The 20,028-nt window shown below is 40.2% G+C and overlaps 2 protein-coding genes across 3 annotated transcripts; one reads left to right on the top strand and one right to left on the bottom strand.

The window, feature by feature from the left end:
• Window positions 1–3,458: 3,458 nt before the first annotated feature.
• LOC103476184 (interferon regulatory factor 2-binding protein 1-like) lies at window positions 3,459–10,495 on the top strand. 2 transcript variants are annotated; one of them, XM_008428327.3, is made up of 2 exons: window positions 3,459–5,524; window positions 9,654–10,495. In XM_008428327.3, the coding sequence occupies exon 1, from the start codon at window positions 3,711–3,713 to the stop codon at window positions 5,478–5,480; it is 1,770 nt and encodes a 589-aa protein (XP_008426549.1). In that variant the 5' UTR covers window positions 3,459–3,710; the 3' UTR covers window positions 5,481–5,524; window positions 9,654–10,495. The 2 variants fall into 2 exon arrangements, with proteins under 2 accessions (XP_008426549.1, XP_008426551.1); XM_008428329.3 differs by lacking the exon at window positions 9,654–10,495 and adding an exon at window positions 8,066–8,290.
• Window positions 10,496–10,544: 49 nt separating this feature from the next.
• On the bottom strand, window positions 10,545–18,001 carry micu2 (mitochondrial calcium uptake 2). Its single transcript, XM_008428330.3, has 12 exons — window positions 17,725–18,001; window positions 17,176–17,311; window positions 16,370–16,401; window positions 16,196–16,271; window positions 15,984–16,031; window positions 15,050–15,132; window positions 13,333–13,386; window positions 13,151–13,248; window positions 12,598–12,769; window positions 12,415–12,523; window positions 12,164–12,321; window positions 10,545–11,369 (listed from the first exon to the last, which is right to left on the bottom strand). Exons 1-12 carry the CDS (start codon window positions 17,923–17,925, stop codon window positions 11,268–11,270), a joined length of 1,269 nt encoding a protein of 422 aa, XP_008426552.1. The 5' UTR covers window positions 17,926–18,001; the 3' UTR covers window positions 10,545–11,267.
• Between the last annotated feature and the right edge of the window lie 2,027 nt (window positions 18,002–20,028).

The raw sequence follows: 20,028 nt of genomic DNA, 5'->3' as shown, positions 1-20,028 counted from the left end.
ACTCTGATGGAGTCGACATCTGACGGAGTTGACAAAAAGCCAAACTACCTCAATTTATATAATGTTATTCGGAAGGAGGCCATATTGTAGCTCATCAGGTCCATGACACCCTTTACATTTTAACAAAATTAAGCTTTTATTTAACAAAATTTCATCAAAGTTTTGTAAATTGTCAGTTATGATGTTGACACATCATGGTTGTGACAAACAACTTAGGAATAAAAAGAAGAAAAAAACTAAAGAATAACTTAAGCTAACCAGAGCTAACTAGCCCTCTTAGAACTTAACTCTTAGGAAAGGAAGAGAAAGGAAGAGGTCATGGGGTCCTCAGAAGTTCTGGTGCCCCCCAATAATGCCTGATTTTTTTACATTCTTTTCATTTCTGAAGGTGTTGACAAAAAGGACCTGTTTTGTACGGAAGCGCATTGCTATCACGCAAGAAAAAAAAAATTCAAGCGCTATCACGTTATAACGTGATACGTATCTTGTTAAAACGTGATACATATCACGTTAAAACGTGATACTATCTTGTTAAAACGTGATACATATCACGTTATAACGTGATACTATCTTGTTAAAACGTGATACATATCTTGTTAAAACGTGATAGTTATCTTGTTAAAACGTGATAGTTATCTTGTTAAAACGTGATATGTATCTTGTTAAAACGTGATAAGTATCTTGTTAAAACGTGATAAGTATCTTGTTAAAACGTGTTACGTATCTTGTTAAAACGTGTTATGTATCTTGTTAAAACGTGATAGTTATCTTGTTAAAACGTGATACGTATCTTGTTAAAACGTGATACGTATCTTGTTAAAACGTGATAGTTATCTTGTTAAAACGTGATACGTATCTTGTTAAAACGTGATAATTCTATGTCCAGGAAGTGGCGGTATTATGCTAGGCTAGTGTAGTGGCTGACATGAATTGGTCAGGTTTCCCTTCATGTTTGGTCTACATGGATATGGATGCTGCTTTGCACTGTGGTTAAAACCATTAAGAGAATGCTACTCTGGGCAGGATCCTAAATAGAACGGGGCTGCACAGAAGGAAACGTCAGTTTGGTTCTCTAGCTGTGGCGGCGTTCCTGACTGTCTGGATCGGAGCTGAAGTTGGCTTCCGATTGTAGCTTCTGATTCGGGAAATGGCTAAAGAGCGATTAGAACGGAGGCTCAGATGTATTTGCTGAACATTTTCTGTAAAACATTTTTATTGAACAGTACAATAGGTGCATAACGGCAACGGCTGTTCGTAACCAAGCAACCAAAATAAACAGAAGGGTAGATAGTGGCAAAAGACAAAAAATTAGATCCTGTTAAGCATTCTTCAAAATAAAAGACTTCCTCTCTCTTCCCTTTTGTCAAAATAAATCATAAATAAAGCTTTGAATTTAATTATTTTTCACATTACCTTTTTGTAATTATGTACAATCAAGTTACATTCAGTAAATAATAATAAGCATTTAAATTATACTTAACATATGACTGTAATTAAGTAACTCCGTCCATTTTCTTTACACCCTTGTACGTTAGTGGGCTCGGGAGGGGTGTTGGTGCCTATCTCCAGCTGACATTCTGGGCGAGAGACGAGGTACACCCTGGACAGGTCGCCAGTCTGTCGCGGGGCAACAAAGAGATACACAACAACACACACACACACCTACGGACAATTTGGAGAGGCCATTTAACCTGACAGTCATGTTTTTGGACTGTGGGAGGAAACCGGAGTACCCGAAGAAAACCCACGCATGCACAGGGAGAACATGCAAACTCCATACAGAAAGACCCGTGCCAGGAATCGAACCCAGAACCTTCTTGCTGCAAGGCATCAGCTCTACCAACTACACCACTGTGCAGCCCTGTAAATAAGTAACTAATCATGGAATTAGATTTAATATGCAAGTGTTAAGAAATCACCTGATATGCTTTAAAAACAAACATACATCGACACTTCAAATCTGGAGTAGATTATTCTACGCCAATGGCAGAATATTTCAAACCTAGTTTGTGATTTGTGAAACCTTTATCTGAATTGTGAAACTTCAAACATGAGAGATTTAAAAACCTTTTCGTATCTGGAATGCATTATAAATGAACTATCACATTTACAATATTTGCTATTATTTTAGCCTTCTGTTTTCTTTCATTTTTTTGTCCTAGAGCACCTGCCTTTCTGTTTGGCTGTTGTGGTTTACAGGGATGCATTTTAACTTGAAAGGAAGTCTTTTATTTTGAAGAATGCTTAACAGGATCTAGTTTTGTCTTTTGCCACTATCTAGCCTTCTGTTGATTTCGGTTGCTTGGTTACGAACAGCTGTTGCTGTTGTTCAGCAAGTGTACTGTTAAAAAAAATAAATCTGAACAGAAAATGTTCAGCAAATACATCTGAGACTCCGTTCTAATCGCTCTTTAGCCATTTCCCGAATCAGAAGCTACAATCGAAAGCCAACTCCAGCTTCGATCCAGACAGTCAGGAACGCCGCCACAGCTAGAGAACCGAATTGACGTTTCCTTCTGTGCAGCCCCGTTCTATTTAGGATCCTGCTCAGAGTAGCTGTTAATGGTTTTAACCACAGCATCCATATCCGTGTAGACCAAACATGAAGGGAAATCTGACCAATTCATGTTAGCCACTGTAAAAGCCTAGCATAATATCGCCACTTCCTGGACATAAAATTATCACGTTTATACAAGATACGTATCACGTTTTAACAAGATACATATCACGTTTTAACAAGATACATATCACGTTTTAACAAGATATGTATCACGTTTTAACAAGATAGTATCACGTTATAACAAGATACATATCACGTTTTAACAAGATACGTATCACGTTTTAACAAGATACTTATCACGTTTTAACAAGATACATATCACGTTTTAACAAGATAACTATCACGTTTTAACAAGATATGTATCACGTTTTAACAAGATAGTATCACGTTATAACGTGATATGTATCACGTTTTAACAAGATACGTATCACGTTATAACGTGATAGCACTCGAATTTTTTTTTTCCTGCGTGATAGCAATGCGCTTCCGTAGTTTTGCCCCTATTCTCAAGAATCAAAAAATTTCTGACATTGCGCAACGGTTTAGTCAATAGCAATGGTTTTAGTATTTTTTTTATTTTATTTTATTTTTTAGAAATTTAAGTTGGTTTTGTGTATTTATATGTTTTCCTCCATTTATTTATGTACGAGTCCCATCTTATTATATATTGTGGCCACGACTTATTTCGTGAGAACAACTTAATTATAACAAGTCGTGGCCACCGGAGCCCGTAGACAATAATGACTATTTAATCATGTAAAAAATTAAAGTGACAAAAGTTCTTTTTTCATCTTCGTGTTGCGAATATTCTCAATTTTTCTACCAACGAGTTCAGCGAAGCCGTGGCTTCGCTCTAAAAACACCACTTCCCAAAATGCTTCGCGCTCCATGCGCGTAGGTGTTTCCGGTGTCTCGTAACATTTTACTTCCTTCCACACAGACCGACACGAACAAACCGAAAAAGAAGACGTCGCTAACGTTAAGTATTGTCGCCAAAAACCGCCTTCCGAGCTTAATTTGTGTTGTATTTTCGTCGGGTAAAACGTGGCATGTGGTCCTCGGTGTCCCAAGCCTGAGAATTAGCAGAGAACCGCAGACTATCGTGTAGGCCTCCGAGGGAAGAAAGTTTAGTGTCGGGCCTGTAAACAACATGTCCTCCGCCTCGCAGCCTTCCTCCAGACGGCAGTGGTGCTACCTCTGCGATCTGCCCAAGATGCCGTGGGCCATGCTGTGGGAGTTCAGCGAAGCGGTGTGCCGGGGATGTGTCAACTACGACGGCGCGGACCGGATTGAGCTCCTGATCGAAACGGCGCGGCAGCTGAAGAGCACGCACGGGGTGTTAGACGGCAGGTCTCCCGGACCCCAGCAGAGCAAACCCGGCTCAGTGGGGACCGTCGAAACGGGGCGGCAGCATAGTGAGCGCGTAGACAGGGGGAGGGGAGAATATGGGGTGTCTTCCCGGCTCCCTAACGGCTTGCACCGAGCTGAGGACGTGGCTTTATCGGAGGGAAGCCGCCAGAGCCCGAACACCCGCCGGGTTGTGACCGGTGCGGTGCCCGGGCTCCACAGCACCATCTCTCACGCCTTGATAGCTCAGGGGTTGGTGGCGGCTCCTCACGGGCTTTTAGCCCCGTTATCGGGCTCCCGAACTGCCAGCACACCCATCGCAGTCTCAGCCGGGCCCATCATGAGTGAGGGTGTCAGAAGGCAGGCGGTGTCTCTGGGGGTGGGCGCCAGCACCTCTGCCCTTGTGGGTATAGATCCAGCAGTGTGGAGGAACAATGAGGTGATGGCCGAACTGAACGAAGTGGCTAGAAACCGGGTGGAAGGCTGGCCGAACCGACCCAAAGTGGTGCGAGACGTGCTGGTGGCCCTGAGCAATTCCATCCCCTTCAACGTCCGCTTCAGGAAAGACCACAACCTCCAGGGCCGCGTCCTGGCTTTCGACGCCAGCACAACTCCAGAGTTTGAGCTGAAGGTCTTCGTTGAGTATCCCGTGGGCTCCGGGATCATCTTCTCAGGGATCCCGGACCTGGTCCGGCAGATGTTCCGGGATTCAGCGAAAGATGCAGGCAAAGCTGTGAATTCCGGCCTGCGATACGTGGAGTACGAGAAGCGGCAGGGTACCGGGGACTGGCGTGGGCTGTCCGAGCTCCTGAACGACAGCGTGAGGATGTTCAAGGAGCCGCCCATCCCAGAGGTCCTGCCCCAGCCAGACCCGGTGCTGTCGTTGGCAGCGACAGGCCGCCCGGGTCCAGCGAAGAGCACGACCAGACGCCGCAAAGCTTCTCCCGGCTCGGAAAACGGAGAGAGCGACGGGAGACCCGACCACTCGGCCAGGGAGTCCTGGGTCCGGAGTGCCTACACGGAGCCTCTGCCCGGCATGGCGGCCCCTCAAGAAGGGCCGCCGCGCCTCCACAGCCAGCCGTCGCCCATCTCGGCCCTGATGGGCGTCACAGACAGCCTAAGCTCCAGCCAGATGCCCAGAGACAGCCCAGGCATGTCCACAGCCCACTCCTCGGCAGCCGGTCGCTCCACCAGCAGCAGCCCGTCCACCGCCTCCACCTCGGCCTCCCAGGCAGCCATGGGCCAGGGCATGAGCTCGGTGGGGCCAAGCGGCAACGCCAACACCGGGGAGAGCACGAGCAGCACGCAGGGCACCCTGCTCTGCTGCACGCTCTGCAGAGAGCGCCTGGAGGACACACACTTTGTCCAGTGTCCCTCCGTCCCACACCACAAGTTCTGCTTCCCCTGCACCCGAGCGTTCATCCGCAGCCAGGGCCAGGGAGGGGAGGTGTACTGCCCGAGCGGGGAGCGCTGCCCCCTGGCCGGATCCAACGTGCCTTGGGCCTTCATGCAGGGCGAGATCTCCACCATCCTGGCCGGAGATGGAGACGTGACTGTAAAGAAGGAGGAGTGACCCCTTGCTGACCTCCCGACGTCTCCGACCTGTCATGGTGAATGGTAAGATGGACAGGGAACCCTGTGTCACATCAGTCTGGTCTCAAACCACTAAGTTATGAGGTTGAAGCCAGTTAGGGATGGGAAGCTTAGATATTTAGACAAAAAGTAAAAATGAAATATAACATACCTAATTAGATTTTGTTTTAGCCTGAAATGCAAAAATTATGACTTTATGGTTATTATTTAAAAATATCAGTGCTGTCAATTAAATTTAATCAGATTAATCATACTTTAGAGTGGTGATTAATCACGATTTATTACTATGCTTAACTTTGTAAGCTTGAAAAATAAATGTGCAAGCTGTTGTGGAGAGGCCGCAGGAATGGCGCCCTGGGCATCCGCCTCCTTCTGCTGCATTCCAATCAATTAAAATACAAGAAATTATATCACAGCAGGAAATAGGCTATGTATTCTCTCAGTAATCAACAGCAACTAAAGGAAACTTACTCCACTACACATGAATACAAGTAGTAGCAAACACATTATGGGGAAAACTGACAGATGAGATAGGCCTGTCACAATAACAAATTTTGCTGAGTGATTGTCTAAAAAATTATTGTGATAAACTATAATATTGTTTCAAGACCTTTTGACACTGATTTAATGGAAATGACGTAATAATGCATGCGATTTCCTGCCAAAGATAGATGCACTTTATTTTGAAAAGAACACATAACACTGGAACTGACAACCAAAAACAAAAATAAAATATATTCTCAGTCTCCATTAACAAAAAACATACTTTAATAAAAACTAAACATGAAGCCAAAGTGGAAATAAATACTGCATTCAACCAAAAGACTGCAGATAATAGTCTGTATACTATATTTCCCTTCAGTAATCACTAGATCTAAATAAAGACGGGCACATCCGACAACCTAATGCAGTAGTTCACACTGCACGATTTTTTTGCCCCTATTTTTCCCTTAAGATAATCTTAGATCGTTAGCCGATTTAAGATTTTTGTGCAAAGAATATAGAAATGACAAGGGGAGGAGTTGGAGCCAAATTACTACCTCAGTTGATAAACCTGGTAGGTTTTCAGCTGTTCTTCGTTAACGTGACATAAATAAGTTATATTGATTTTCATTCAGTCAGGACTTTACGCTGACTCTAGCCACATGCGTCACAGGTAGATTCTAGTAAAGCATTGATTAACGCCTGATATTAAAATTAATTAACTGGACTTGTAGCCATTATTTTGTGCCCATGTGGCTGGACACCACACGGCACAACGAACCCGATCGAACCGTTATACCTAGGATTTCTGTCGGCTAATGGTGGTGTCTCAGGGTTTGAAAATGGGCCGACAACTCTTGTAATGTGCGGTGGGCATTACACTAAGGAAATAGGAAGGGAGGGTCAGTGGAGTTGAGCCTTTTTCATTCAGTGTCCTCAACAGAAAGAAAAAACGGCAGGAAGAGACAATAAAGCCGATAATTAAAATGAGCTCGATAGGTTTTATTTATCGTGCGATTAATTGATTTATCGTTTATCGCGACAGGCCTAATGAGATATATTTTATGTTCTAGTTTTTGGGTCCCACGCCCCCATTTCTGATGCCACCCTGGGAAAATGCCCATGAAGCCAATATCAAAGACTGTGAGCAGAAGCTTGAAAGAAAATGCTTTGTGGTGTCAAACCAAACATGTCTAGATATTCTCAGTTTCCCAAGTTTTCACATTCAGGAAGGTTTAACCCTTGTAAGTTGTTCATATTTTGGTTTCACAGCCACCGCTCCAGGGTCTGGTGGACCCTCTGAATTATACGGTTCATATTCAAGGAAAAAAATTTTTTATTTCACATTAAAACACAAAAAACACATTGCCTTGAATTATACTAATATAAACAGCAAACATGGTTGGTTTTTTTGCTTTTAACTTTAAAACAAAACATAAAAAAGTGTTCATGTTTGCTCTGTGACAAAACCTGCATAGCAACACAAACTCGCATCCTGCTCTTGAAAAACATATTCATTTGTAATATGCTTTCTTTGGACAAGAGCGTCATAAAAGGGTGATTTGAAGTACTCGACTGCACACAGTAACCGCTTTTAATCATATTTTCTAATGTATTATTTATTGACACACTCATTGAACAAATGGAGAAAGTAGTAAAACTAACAATCCTTACAATATAGACAGTTTTGGGGCTTCAAACATCAATAATAATTTATCATGACATTGATAAATCATTTATACATTTATTACTATAAATGATAATGCTTAACATATAATTACACATGCAAAAATAAAATAGTTGAAAGTAATAAACTGTTCGTCATTACGAGAATTATATTGAAATGAGACATTTCACACTCTGACAATTTTGAACAGAGCATTTATCAGAACATATAAATGGCCCAAACATTTAGTCAAAAAAAGACTAAGTATTTTAAATTTTTCCAGTTTTAAAAATTAAAATACATTCCAGTAGATGGCGTTGTAGAGGAAGACTGTTTTCTTTCAGCACTGATTTTTTTTTTTTCCCTGATTGTTTCATTGGAAGTTTTTTTTTTTTTTTTTTTCCATTTTTGAACAGCATCCCGATATCAGGAATACCGCCGTCTCTTCCTGACTTTGTGTAAACTTCTGCATTGAGAACATCCTGAAGAGCTTTGCTGTGGTGCATTCAAAGACCAGGTGGAAAACGGCTTTCTAAGCGCCTCATGCAGTCCAGCGGCTGAACAGTCGCTCCATCTTTAAAGACAGAGCGGCTATCTGGAAATAAATAATATAAATAAATAAATGATATGGGATTCTCTTTCGCCAGTTTTTACTTCTGGAATCGTTAAAAAAAAAAAATGGCTTGAACCAATGAATTAATTGATTTTAGTGGCATTTAGTTTTGATTTTAAGCATCACAAATTAAAATTGTATCACTGATTTGTTTGGACACTTGGAGAAATATGCATCCATTCAAATATAAAGATGGTTCATGACTAGTTTTTACTTTGATCATTTATTCAGGGTTAGATGTGCCACTATAGCAAATTTAGCTGGATGGTAAATTGCCCCTGTAATTATTCCGATAAGAGATATTATTGTTTTATTATTATTGACGAGAAATATACTGATGACATAATAATGCAAATTTGCCCAGACAAAAACCAATAACTTTTAACTATAAAAAAAAACATGTAACACTAGAACTGGAAGATATTGTACACAAAAACAATAAATAAAACAGAAATGAGAAGCACACAAAACCATAAACAAAATGGATTATAAAGTGTAAACAAAATTCCCTTCAAAAAATATTAATTGGAATGTAAATTGAGTTCATTTTAATTTACTGATGTTTCTTGTCCAATCATTTAAATATTCTATCAATACCTTTGTCTACTGCCTTCACTGCTTCAGTTAAACTACCCACATCCTGCATCATTGTCACATTATCCACTCACCCTCAAGAAAAAAACATGGAAATGTCAGCTGTCAGTTTCAGCTCACTTTTACTTATCTGATCGATACCAATATGTCAAAAAAAAAAAAAGTCAAATATTGACTGATATCAATATTAGTGCCTTTATAGTGTGCATGCGTAATAAAAACCAAATTATTAGTTGTTGTGGTTTCTCTTGTTTTTGTTTTTCTCCTTTTGCAGGTTTAGAGGCAGACTTGTTGACTTTTAATTTACTCGTTTCTCTCCTCTACTCCAATCTCCTTTTAAAACCTTCCCACTTCCACCATTTCGTCTCGTTTTTCTTTTTCCTCTCTGTGTCCATTACATTTGAAAAAATTCTAAAAGTTTTATATTTATGTATCAAGTGGAGCGTCATGGCAAAAGCTGTAACGCGCCACTTGTGTAAGTCAGTCTGTTGGGCCTCCCCTTCACATTCGGACAATACAGAGCTCCACACGTTGAAAACCAAAAACATAAAAATTTGTCCATACATTCCTTCATCTGTCTATAACCTTTCTTCTTCCGCTGTCTCTATCTATGCTGGCTTTCATTTATCTTTGTTTCATCATAAGAATGGCTGCCAGGAATTCATAGTGAAATGAAGTATTCGTACAATAGCAGCATGGAGAACTCTGCCTCTACTGAAACCAACCTGTGTGAAACTAGACAGCCTGTTTTGTTTTCTTCATTTTAAGTTTTCCATCTGTTCTTCTTTTCTCTCCAGGGGATCAAACACTTTGAAAGCACTTCCCTTTTTATCTCAAGCAGAGGTCCACTTCGGCTGCATTTCATCAAGCGTGCCTCCATAAGCAGAGAAAGTCCAAAGCTCCAGGAGGACAAACTACACCGGGATCAGTTAGCAAAGACAAGAAAAGTCACAAGTGAGGAAGAGGCGGAGGCTAAGATCAGCCGTTCTTCCTCGCTCCATGTGGCTCAAACAGCCCAGGACAGAAAGCACACACATATGTCTGACAATCTGATTTGTGTTTTTTTGTTTTGTTTTGTTTTTTTCAGTTTTTTTTTTTCCCCTTCTTGGTTTGTTCTAAATGTTGCATTGTGTATTAAGCCGATGCAGGACAGCGTTATTGATTGACTTGGCTAAAGTAATGCACTTCTTTAGAGAGAGAAAAAAAAATCGAATGTTGAACACAAAACCCCATTTGGTCCTTAAAGCCAAGGAGTGCAAAAAAACCCAAAATGTAATCCCACATTATGTCTCGTAGGTATTCTTCTGTTGTATGTTTCAAATGTGAACTTCCTTTCAATATGGCTATGTAATTTCTATTTTTGATACAATACAAATTTCTATGTATTTGTTTATAGTGATAAGAAGACCAAAGATGGCTTCATGCTCAGTGTAATTTTATTGTAGCTGTGTATGCTGTATTCACTGATAACCTTTGGCATCAGTCACTAATTAGTCCATCTATCACAGATGTATGCTTGTTTTGTTTATTTACTTTTTGAATTCTATGTATGGTAAGATAATTAGCATCACATCGAATGGTTAACCCACACTTATGTGATCTGAACAGGTCAATTCTACAATAAAGGACTAAATAGTCACAGCTGCTTTACTCCTTTGCTGCTGATTTCAAAGGATTAAGACTCCAGGTGGATTTGTGGGGAAACTTTTATTTAAATGTTGACAATAAACATGAAAATCTCCACACCAGACATTAAAAAGCTCCTAGTGGCACTGTAAACATGCACTCAGTTCAAATATAGACATTTCAGCCGTGTTTAATACATTCTGAGTTACAAGGAAAACAAAGTGATTGGAAACTTTAAACCTGATTAAGTACAAATATATATATGTATGTATCCTGGATGCAAAAATTATCAGCTAGTTCCTATGTAAAATGCTTGTAAATGACAAAACCCTACACTTAGCTGGAGTGTGAATGCATTTTGTACGGAAACTCATTCCTGCCGTGAAAGAAATATAAAAGCCCAACAGGAAGTCAAGAGAAGTCAGAATTTTGACTTTCAACTTCATAATTGAGTCAAAGTTAGAATTTCAACTTTCAAAATAAGACGTTCAGATTATGATATCGTTAGTCATGCTGTTTCTCTACAGAGGCTTGCTCTACTCAGAATTGTGTTTATATACCTCATAATTATGAATTTGAAAGTCAAAACTGACTTCTTGTCATTGATTTTTTATTCTTGGGCTTTTATTTTTTTTCTATTTCATGACAGAAATGAGCTTCCATAGATTCAGATAAGGCAGTGGTATTATCCTATATTTTTATGTGCATAGATGTAGAATCTCACTCACACCATTTGTTCAGTAATATAAAGCATAACCGTATGCAGTGGTGGACGTGTAAACATGTCAGATGGGGCAGCCGGCGTCTCCCAGGGCCTCCTTGGCCCCTTTCAGGGTCTCTCTCTTCACACACTTCCAGTAGCCAGAGATGCCGGTCTGTTGCTGCACCTGCAGTCAGGAGACAAGAGTTCACCGTGAGCCAGAGGGAGGAGGTGAAGCTGAATGTGTAGCCTCTCAACTACTTATTTTTAATTATTCTGTACCGATATATCCTGGAATAAAAATCCAATACCATTTAAACCATAAAAGTTGCAGACATACAAAAAACATTTCATTTGGATTATGGCACAGTTTCACAATGGCATCATTCCAGTCAAAGTCCTATTTGTAATTCCTCTAACAGCAAGAAACTTCACAAATATCCAAGAGCAAAATAATAAAGCATCAAACATCACCAGTTAACTCAAATATAATGGAATTCCTCATTTTACTGGGTGACAGACGCACACAAAATAGTGTATAGATGTGAAGTGAGGGGAAAAAATCTGAAAAGTGTGGGATGTATTTATATTCAGTCATGTAACCCATCATATCAATGAATAGAATCAAGTGCAACCAACCGACTCAGTAGAACATAAAGTTGTGGTGATATTTCTGTACAAGATGCAAAATGCTACACCTGGCAGAGAACTAACAGGTTTGTATCAATTCCTTATCAAAGAGGGAGGATAAAAATGTTAAATTGATCGTTATGAGGCTGTATTCTGGTGGAATAACCTTGGCAGGATTTGACATGTGTGGTTACCAATAGTGAATCCAACGGTGCTAACTTAGTGACTTTTACAGAAAAAAAGGTGAGGTTTTTTAAAGTTTGGTTGATCTACCAGAAAACCGCACTAATCAGAACCGCCGATAAAAAGCTACGTAGTATAATAAAAATGGAAATGAAAGTGGAAGTTCACCTTCAGTCCCCGCAGCACTCTGTCCGTCATTACTCCCATGAACTCCTTGTGACTCAGGCAGTTGTCTCCGTCAATGTCGAAGAGTTTGAACACCGTGTCCAGAACGTTCTCCGACAGCTCGTGGCCCGTGGCGATCTTCACGGCTCGCTTAAACTGGGCTGTATCAAAAGAACGAGGAGGACGCTCTCATGTGCTGGATGAACCGTTTAGCAGACGCACCTGCTCATCTCAACCCAACGGCGAGGCCTTACCCATCCCCACAGGACGGTTGGCCTCGGTGACCATCTTCATTGAGAAGGCGAAGTCCTCCAGGTTGTTGGTGAACAGGCAGAAGGCTTTGAACTCCTCGAACGTGATGCTCTGGAAGGGGAAACGTGCCTGTTGACTGTTGATCCACGCGAGTCTCGTCCTGACGGAGGAACAAGTTTCCGTACCTGACCGGCAGGGATCTTCCTCCTCATGTTCTCCCAATAGACCTCGTTGTCTTCTTCGTTGGTGTAGTGCAGCAGCCACTCGGCAAAGTCTTCCCTTCTCATGGTGCCCATGCCTCTGGAGAACTGCAGGAACTCCATCTCCTGGACCTCAGCCTGCAGGTCCTCCATGAATCTGAACAACAGAGATCGTTAACAGGAGCTGCGACGGGCCGAGACCCCGAGGCCCAACTGGAGGGGAACCGTACCGTAGCTCCAAACATGCAGCGAGTTCTGCTATGCAAGTTAAGGATTTTTAGATTTGTAAGAGGAATAGAGCTGGTGATAGTGAAAAAAAAAACAAACAACCAACCAACATGAAGATCACTAGATTTTCTAGTGATCTTCATGTAATCAAGAAACCGTCCCTCTGGGATTTTGCCATTGTTTTGTGAGTTTTTGAAATCAAGATCACTTACTTTGTGGCGCAACTTTAGAAATAACTGCAAGGAGTTTTGTGCCACCACCATCTCCATCCAAAATGTCAGGTGACTTGACGAGATCCTGGTTCTCCTACCTGTGGAACTCCTGGTACTTCAGCTTGTTGTCTCCTCTCTTTCCAAAGAAGTACGCCTGAAGTGACGTGTTTACAGCCGCCCCTTCCTCTGACGCTTTCTGGAACCACCCATGAATTATCCTGTTACTATAGAAACCGATAACGATGCACAAAAAAAAAACTAATAAGATGTGCACACACACCTCTGCCACGTCCTTCTGAGGTTTCAGTTTACTTTTGCCGATGATGTTCTTGAGCTTTGGCAGAAAATGAAAACATTGTCTTTTCATTCATTCAATTCAATTCAGTTTTTTCATGACCTTGAAACCATAGAAACTTCATGTGTTCACACACACTCACATTTCATCCAGCTCATTATCAACATTCACTGAACACAGAATTTTGTACTTGCTAAATCTCTCTAGCAAGACTTTCTCGCAAAAGTATTCACACCCCTCCGAATTTTAACACTTTTGCCACACAGAAGCCACAAACGTCAATGTGTTACATCGATACTGGCATAATAATACAAGTTTGCTCTCTCAAATACCAATAACATTTACTTTATTTAGGAACACGTAACACTGGAACTGGAAATTATGTTGAATATCCAAAATAAAACACAAGCAAAAACAATAAGTAAAAAGCAAATAAAAACCACACACAGAACCATAAACAGAATGGATTATGAAGTTTCTAACCGAAATTTCCCTCCTTCAGGTTTCTTGAACTGTGACTCTATGTTGAAAACATGCGTCGTTTTTCTTCCACTTCAGAGTTAAATGCCACATTAGCAGTGTTTCTATTACAAATGTGCGCAAAAACTTTGTCGATAGTCCACTTGAGTCAAAAAGAAAACACAATTTCGCAATTGCGGTGTTTCCATTAAATGAGAAACGCAATTAAAAATCACAAACGTGAATACGTTTGTTCACGCGGTGAGTCCTTAATAAATGCTGTCATCCTCCAACTATTCTCAGTTGTCGTCTTCATCTTTTTGCCAGCGGTAGCAATCGCACTACGAGCTGTGTGACGGGAAACAGTTTCCATCTCAGTTTTGCCAAAGGCACTAATTTTAAAACAGCTCAAAAAACACTTTTTTTTGGGAAAAACATTAGTTTGTTTTTCTTTAAATGAGCGTGTTTCTATTGAGCAAATTTATTTTCTAATTCCAACTTAGAAAATCTATCGCAAACCCCCCCCTAAAATATATTGAAACTTATAGTCGTATTATAGACCCACATTGTGAAAAAGTTCATGGAATGAGAATGCTTTTGTAAGGCACTAGATTTCTCCCTCTCCTCAGGGAGCTAATATGAGCTCTACATCCTTCTTTCCACTCTCAGAATCAACAAAACACAGATTCGCTGCATTTAACTAAAAAAAAAAAAAAAGTCAAAGCAAAAGCAAAAAGTAGCGGTCAAAGCAGACCGACGTCAAAATCCATGCACTGCTGCTTCTTGCTGGATGTTTTGTTCTTTCTGCGCCACGTCGGAACATGAAACACGGGTTGCAACACAGGCCAACATGCCTTCCAACGAGACAAAAGGTAGCTGAGGCCTAAGCTGAGCAGCAGACGGGAGAGAAGTCTGCTTGGAACCAAAAACACGTCAGGTGGCTTCAAACAAATAAAACCGAAAAGCTTTCTGCGTCAAACACAAGGCAGATGAAGGGCAGTCGAGCGACAGGAATGCAGCTCTGCCTCACCTTCACATGGAGCCCGGCTCATACTTACAGCTGCGGCAGCCTCGGCAGAGATCTCGGCAGCATTAAAGAGGCAACATTTTCACATTTGAGAGCACACAAAGATTTGAAATATTGAAATACTGATATTGTTACGTAAAGTGATTACAGAGTTCGCCGTCTAAAAAAAAAAGAAGTCGTATGTTTGATCTTTTCTTTATCCAAGCAAAGTCTTACCGTAAGAAACTCTTTTTTGTCCACTTGCTCGTTGCCGTCCACGTCAAGCATTTGGAAAGCTATGTGAAACCCGGTCCGCGGCTCTGCAAGAGAGACAGTCATCTCGTTCAGGAATTTATTACCTACGACAGCATATCGGGTCCACTGTGGATGGAAAATAGAGAGGAGTAAAGTTCCTCTGAAGAAAAAAAAAAAAAAAAAAAATTTCTGAGCTCCAAATGTAAAAAAGATTTGCCAGAAAAAAAATTACAAATTTTGAAATGATGCTCAGAAATTTTATAGAAAAAACCTGGAAAGTTCAGAGTATGAAAAGTCAGAAAATTTGCTGGAGAAAACTTGGAAATTTTAAGATATATTTTCTAGGAAAAAAACTTTGGATTTTTGAAACTCAGACATTTCCAAATTTCTTTCTAGAAAATGTCTGAGATCGATCTCAAAATTTCTGAGTTTTTTATTTTTATTTTCCAGATGAAAATTGACATTATTTGACTAACTTCAGTTGTTATAAAAATGCTACAGATATCAAATATGACTTTAAAGAAATGTGACTTTGTAATTTAATGTTTGAAATTGTCCCTCTGTCTCTTTAAAAACTATTGTTCTTTCTGAAACTCTGTCAACAGGACAGAGGGTCTACTGACCCTCAGTAGACCCGTTGTATTTCATGTGATGCAAAAAAATGTGTTTCAATAGCAGGTTTGCGAAATACAGTAAATAAATTTTGATACTGTCGAGAAAACCACCTCATCCAAAGTGTAAAACATTTTTTAGCAAAAACAATATTATTATTTTTAACTGGAGTGTTCCCATTAGATAATTTATGTCCCCAAAGTCCAATATGCACAATTATAAGGTCAATGGAAGCAAAGCTGCTGAGAGATTGTCCAGCTTCAAATAAAACCACAAGATCATGAACACAGCAAAGTCAACTTACTGGTCAAGATGGTCAGCAGGAAGAGATACTCTGTGTAGGATATTAAACCTGCAAGGTACACACACAAATACACTTTACAGCCTTTAGTCAAACAGAATCTAGCCGACAGAAAAAAAAAGAAAGTGAACATCACCATAGAAATGGGGATATGAACAGCTCAGGCTCACACAGCAGAAACATTCAGATAGGCGGCAGACGGCCGGAGAGCTCACCGTTGTCTCCTAGGTTTCTGAACAGATCGCTGCCGGGACGAGCTTTAGCGGCAGCCGCCAACATCTTGTTCACGTCCTGCCAAGAGCGCAGCAGGAAACAGATACCGTCACCACAAAACCCCCGGCACTGTGCCCTGCATGTACAGTTTTCACACAGTGAAGCTGTAAACATACCTGAGTTGTTAAGATTCTCTTTTGGAGCTTTCCTAAAAAAGAAAAAAAGACCAAACAGAGCATTGATGCTAAGCAAAAAAATAAAAAATAAAAAATAAAAAATTGCTTTTCACATGTTGCTGTTAGAAGTGTTTCTTTCACTACAGGTGCATCTTTTGCTACAAATGATGTTTATTTTCTTATTTTAAAAAAGAAATGTTATGATCTGCTTTTCATCTTTTAGCATATTTCTAATTTCGTGTAAAAAGGCTAAAGTGGGCAAATGAAAGTTGTGCAGAATGTTTAATTAAAAAAAAATCCAATTAATAGATTAATCGTCAGAATAATTGATAGATTAGTAGATAGCTAAAATAATCATTAGAATGTTGTGTGAAAACACACATGATAATGCGATAATACTCTATAGATTAAGAATAATTTTATTTTTTATTTTTTTATCCAAGTTGAACAATGGTAACACAATATTTATGATCACTGATTATGAAGCTAATTTATTTGTCAGCGTGGAAATCCCATCTGCTCTCCAATTACATGCGGTTTGTTTTTGAAACGCTAACAGCAAACTACATTTTGAAAGAGTAATTATCCTGAAAGAGATTCAAACAGATTAAACAGAGTTTTGGATTGAGGAGAAAACTGAACGTAACTCTTATGTTATTTACTGGAGCAAACAGGACAATCATTTAAATAGGGTAGGATTGTTGTTACTCAGGTTAAGTGATTTGAAGTGCTGTTTGCGAGCACATAGGGAGCAGGGATATTACAAGGTGTGTGTGTGTGTGTGTGTGTGTGTGTGTGCTGCTTACGATCTACTTGTTCCAGCATGACAGAGAACAGGAAGTCCCTCGGGGTCATGTAGGGCTCCATATCGTACATCACGGAGGCAAACTGGATGAAACGGATCTTTCTGGCTGACAGCTGAGGAGCTGCAGGTTCCTGCAACTGTACAAAGGGGCAAAAATGATCTGAAAATTTCTGTCATACTGATCTAAACACTAAACATTTCCTCTGTGGCACCAACCAGGCACACGGTTTTTACCTAAACGATAAAGGAACATCTAGCTATGAGTAAATTTAAGATAAACTTTTACCAAAGTATGTTCCATTTCAAACTTACACTGATATTCTGCCCATAAACTCTACAAATGAAGACTTTTTTTTTTTACTCTCTATGTACTAAACGCCCTGTATGCGCCACTAGAGGGCGCCAGGTAACATACGTTAGTGTTTACGCCTTCTTAAAAAGTTATGTCTACTTCTTTTTCGCAGTTTGCGGTAATTGTTCAGACCGGAAAACGAATAAAGAGGCGAAAGATCTTCAATAAAAAATAAATCTCCACGGGGTGTGTACTCACTTTTTCTTCCTCTGCAAGAACAGTGAAGGGTAAAGTCCTGACGTTAGGCTGGTGATAGTAGTAATAACAGAGACCCCCGGTTCCAACGACAGAGCCCAAAACACCGGAACCAACTGCACGGAATGTTGTCGAACTCTTTAAAACCCGAGAGCTCCTGGCCACATTCCTAAAGACGGCGGTGAACTTTCCCCAGCTGGCCATTTTCAGGAAGCTCACTGGCTGCCTTTTCGCGCAACACAACGGCTTCCGTAGCTGCTCTGTGAGTTAGCGACCGAGTCACGGAACGCCCATTTTGGCGTCACCAAAGTAAACAACTTGCATGATGCATACCAGAAAGTTAAGTTCTTTGTTTTTTTAGGGATAGTTCTCAAAGTAGCTTATGACTTAGGAAATGTTTCTTTTTTAGCTAAATAAGGCTCCAGCGCTTGTTTATGGCGATTAGCTCTAATTTTATAATGTTACAAAAGTTTAGTGCAGTCCCAAAAAAAGTCTGAATATTATTGAAAAATCTATTTATTCAGGAACTTTATAACTACATGAATGTAGTGAGTGATTACACACAGAGGGATGTTTGAAAGTCTTTATTTCTCTTAATTATGATGCTGTGTACCATTTTACCAGTATGACTGCTGTGTGAAAAATGACCCCTGTCCCTGTCATTGTTGTGTCTTGTCTGCTTTGACAGCACATGTAGTCCTTATTTTGAAAGTTCACTCTCACAATTCAAAGACGATTTTGAGGTTTTGGTTGCGTAGAGCAGAACTGCCAAGGAACTTGTAGGCAACCAGCTTCTCTACGTGGGGTGACTGAAACAACGGACAGGACACGCCATAGCAAAAAGACAAGCCAACAAGAACATGATAGTTTTCACATGAAAAATACCTATAGTTAGTCTTGAACTTTTTTTTTATTTGCTCATTACAGAAGGTGACCTGAATTTAAGATGCAACCTGACTACAAGGCAGTCTAAATGTCTAAAATCAATTCTAGATGAACTTCTAACCCCAATATCTATAAAATTTTACCTAGATGTCTGCATAGCACTTTGGTATTGTTACAATTAATTTTCAACAACAAACTCTAACTATGTTTTGTCGTACATTTGGCCTTTCAAACTGCATCAAAGTGAGACTTGCTTCAAGAGATAACAAGAAGGCTTGAAGCTGCTGCTTTTGTTGTAAGCTTTCAACTTATATCTGTCATGGAACAGGATTGGTTTGGAGATGTTTTGTGTCGTTTACGATTTTACACAGGCTGTTTCTCATTCTTAATGTTATACACACAAAGACTGTCATTTTAGCAAGGCTCTAGCCATGCTAAATGTTAACCTGAAATGCTAAAAACAGCTAATCGTTTTAATTTGGTTTTACAATGGTCAAAGTCTGTTTTAGAGCACAGAGTCAGAGCAGGAAAACAGGAACACACACATTGAAAACGATTTTTCTTATATAGTTTTATGGTTTCTAAACTGTAAAGGTAACTGATCAGAGTTTGTTACACCACGTCAAAGTTTTTGGAAAAATCGGAGATAGGACAATGGCTGCAAAATTATGATCGGTGCAACTCTAAAACCTTTCCAAAAGCTATTCAAAACTTGTGTGTAGGATCAATTATATTACTGGAAATTATATGGAACTTATGACTACTGTCGACACTGAAAAGGGGTATTTACTTTACATTTACCAGAGGTATTTTAACATCTAAATGTTACAGCTTTTTTTTTTTCCCCAGCTCTTGTTGGGTTCACAGTTCTCACCAGTCAATGTCAGTCAAAGGGTTCCAGAGATGTCGCTGTAATTGCTTGCTTTTACAGGTAGTTGTTCAATGTTTGGTTGATAAAAAAAAAAACAAAAAAAAAAACATTTCTTTGATAGGAACCGTGGATCAAAACGATTCGATTTCCAAACGAGTCAGCAGAAGCAGATCCACTACATTGGGAAAATAAAGATGGCGAAGGGAACAGAACTTCAACACACATGAAACCTTGTCTTGCAGCATCTGTCATTGTGTTCTGCGTCATCCTCCTGTCTCATATATCACAGCAGGCTCCTTCTCGGTACATGGTGTCCAAGGGACTGATCTCTGTCAAACTCTGCTCCGGCAGCATCGGCTGTGGACTCCGAGATATGCATGTGGAGAAAAGAAAGCTGTCATTCTCCACCAAGGCTGTTACGCGTTACAGTTCAGAAGACCGAAGAAGATTGAATTGGCCGAGACAGTGCTTTGAAAAATTACCCACACCCGTAAAACCTTTTTTCATGTTTTGTCGCATCACAACCGCAAACCTCACTGTATTTTCTTCCC

The sequence above is a fragment of the Poecilia reticulata genome, chromosome 14 (genome assembly GCF_904066995.2).
Source record: "Poecilia reticulata chromosome 14, P_reticulata-male-v2, whole genome shotgun sequence".
Lineage (NCBI taxonomy): Eukaryota > Metazoa > Chordata > Actinopteri > Cyprinodontiformes > Poeciliidae > Poecilia > Poecilia reticulata.
This window is presented reverse-complemented; position numbering and strand designations above follow the sequence as displayed.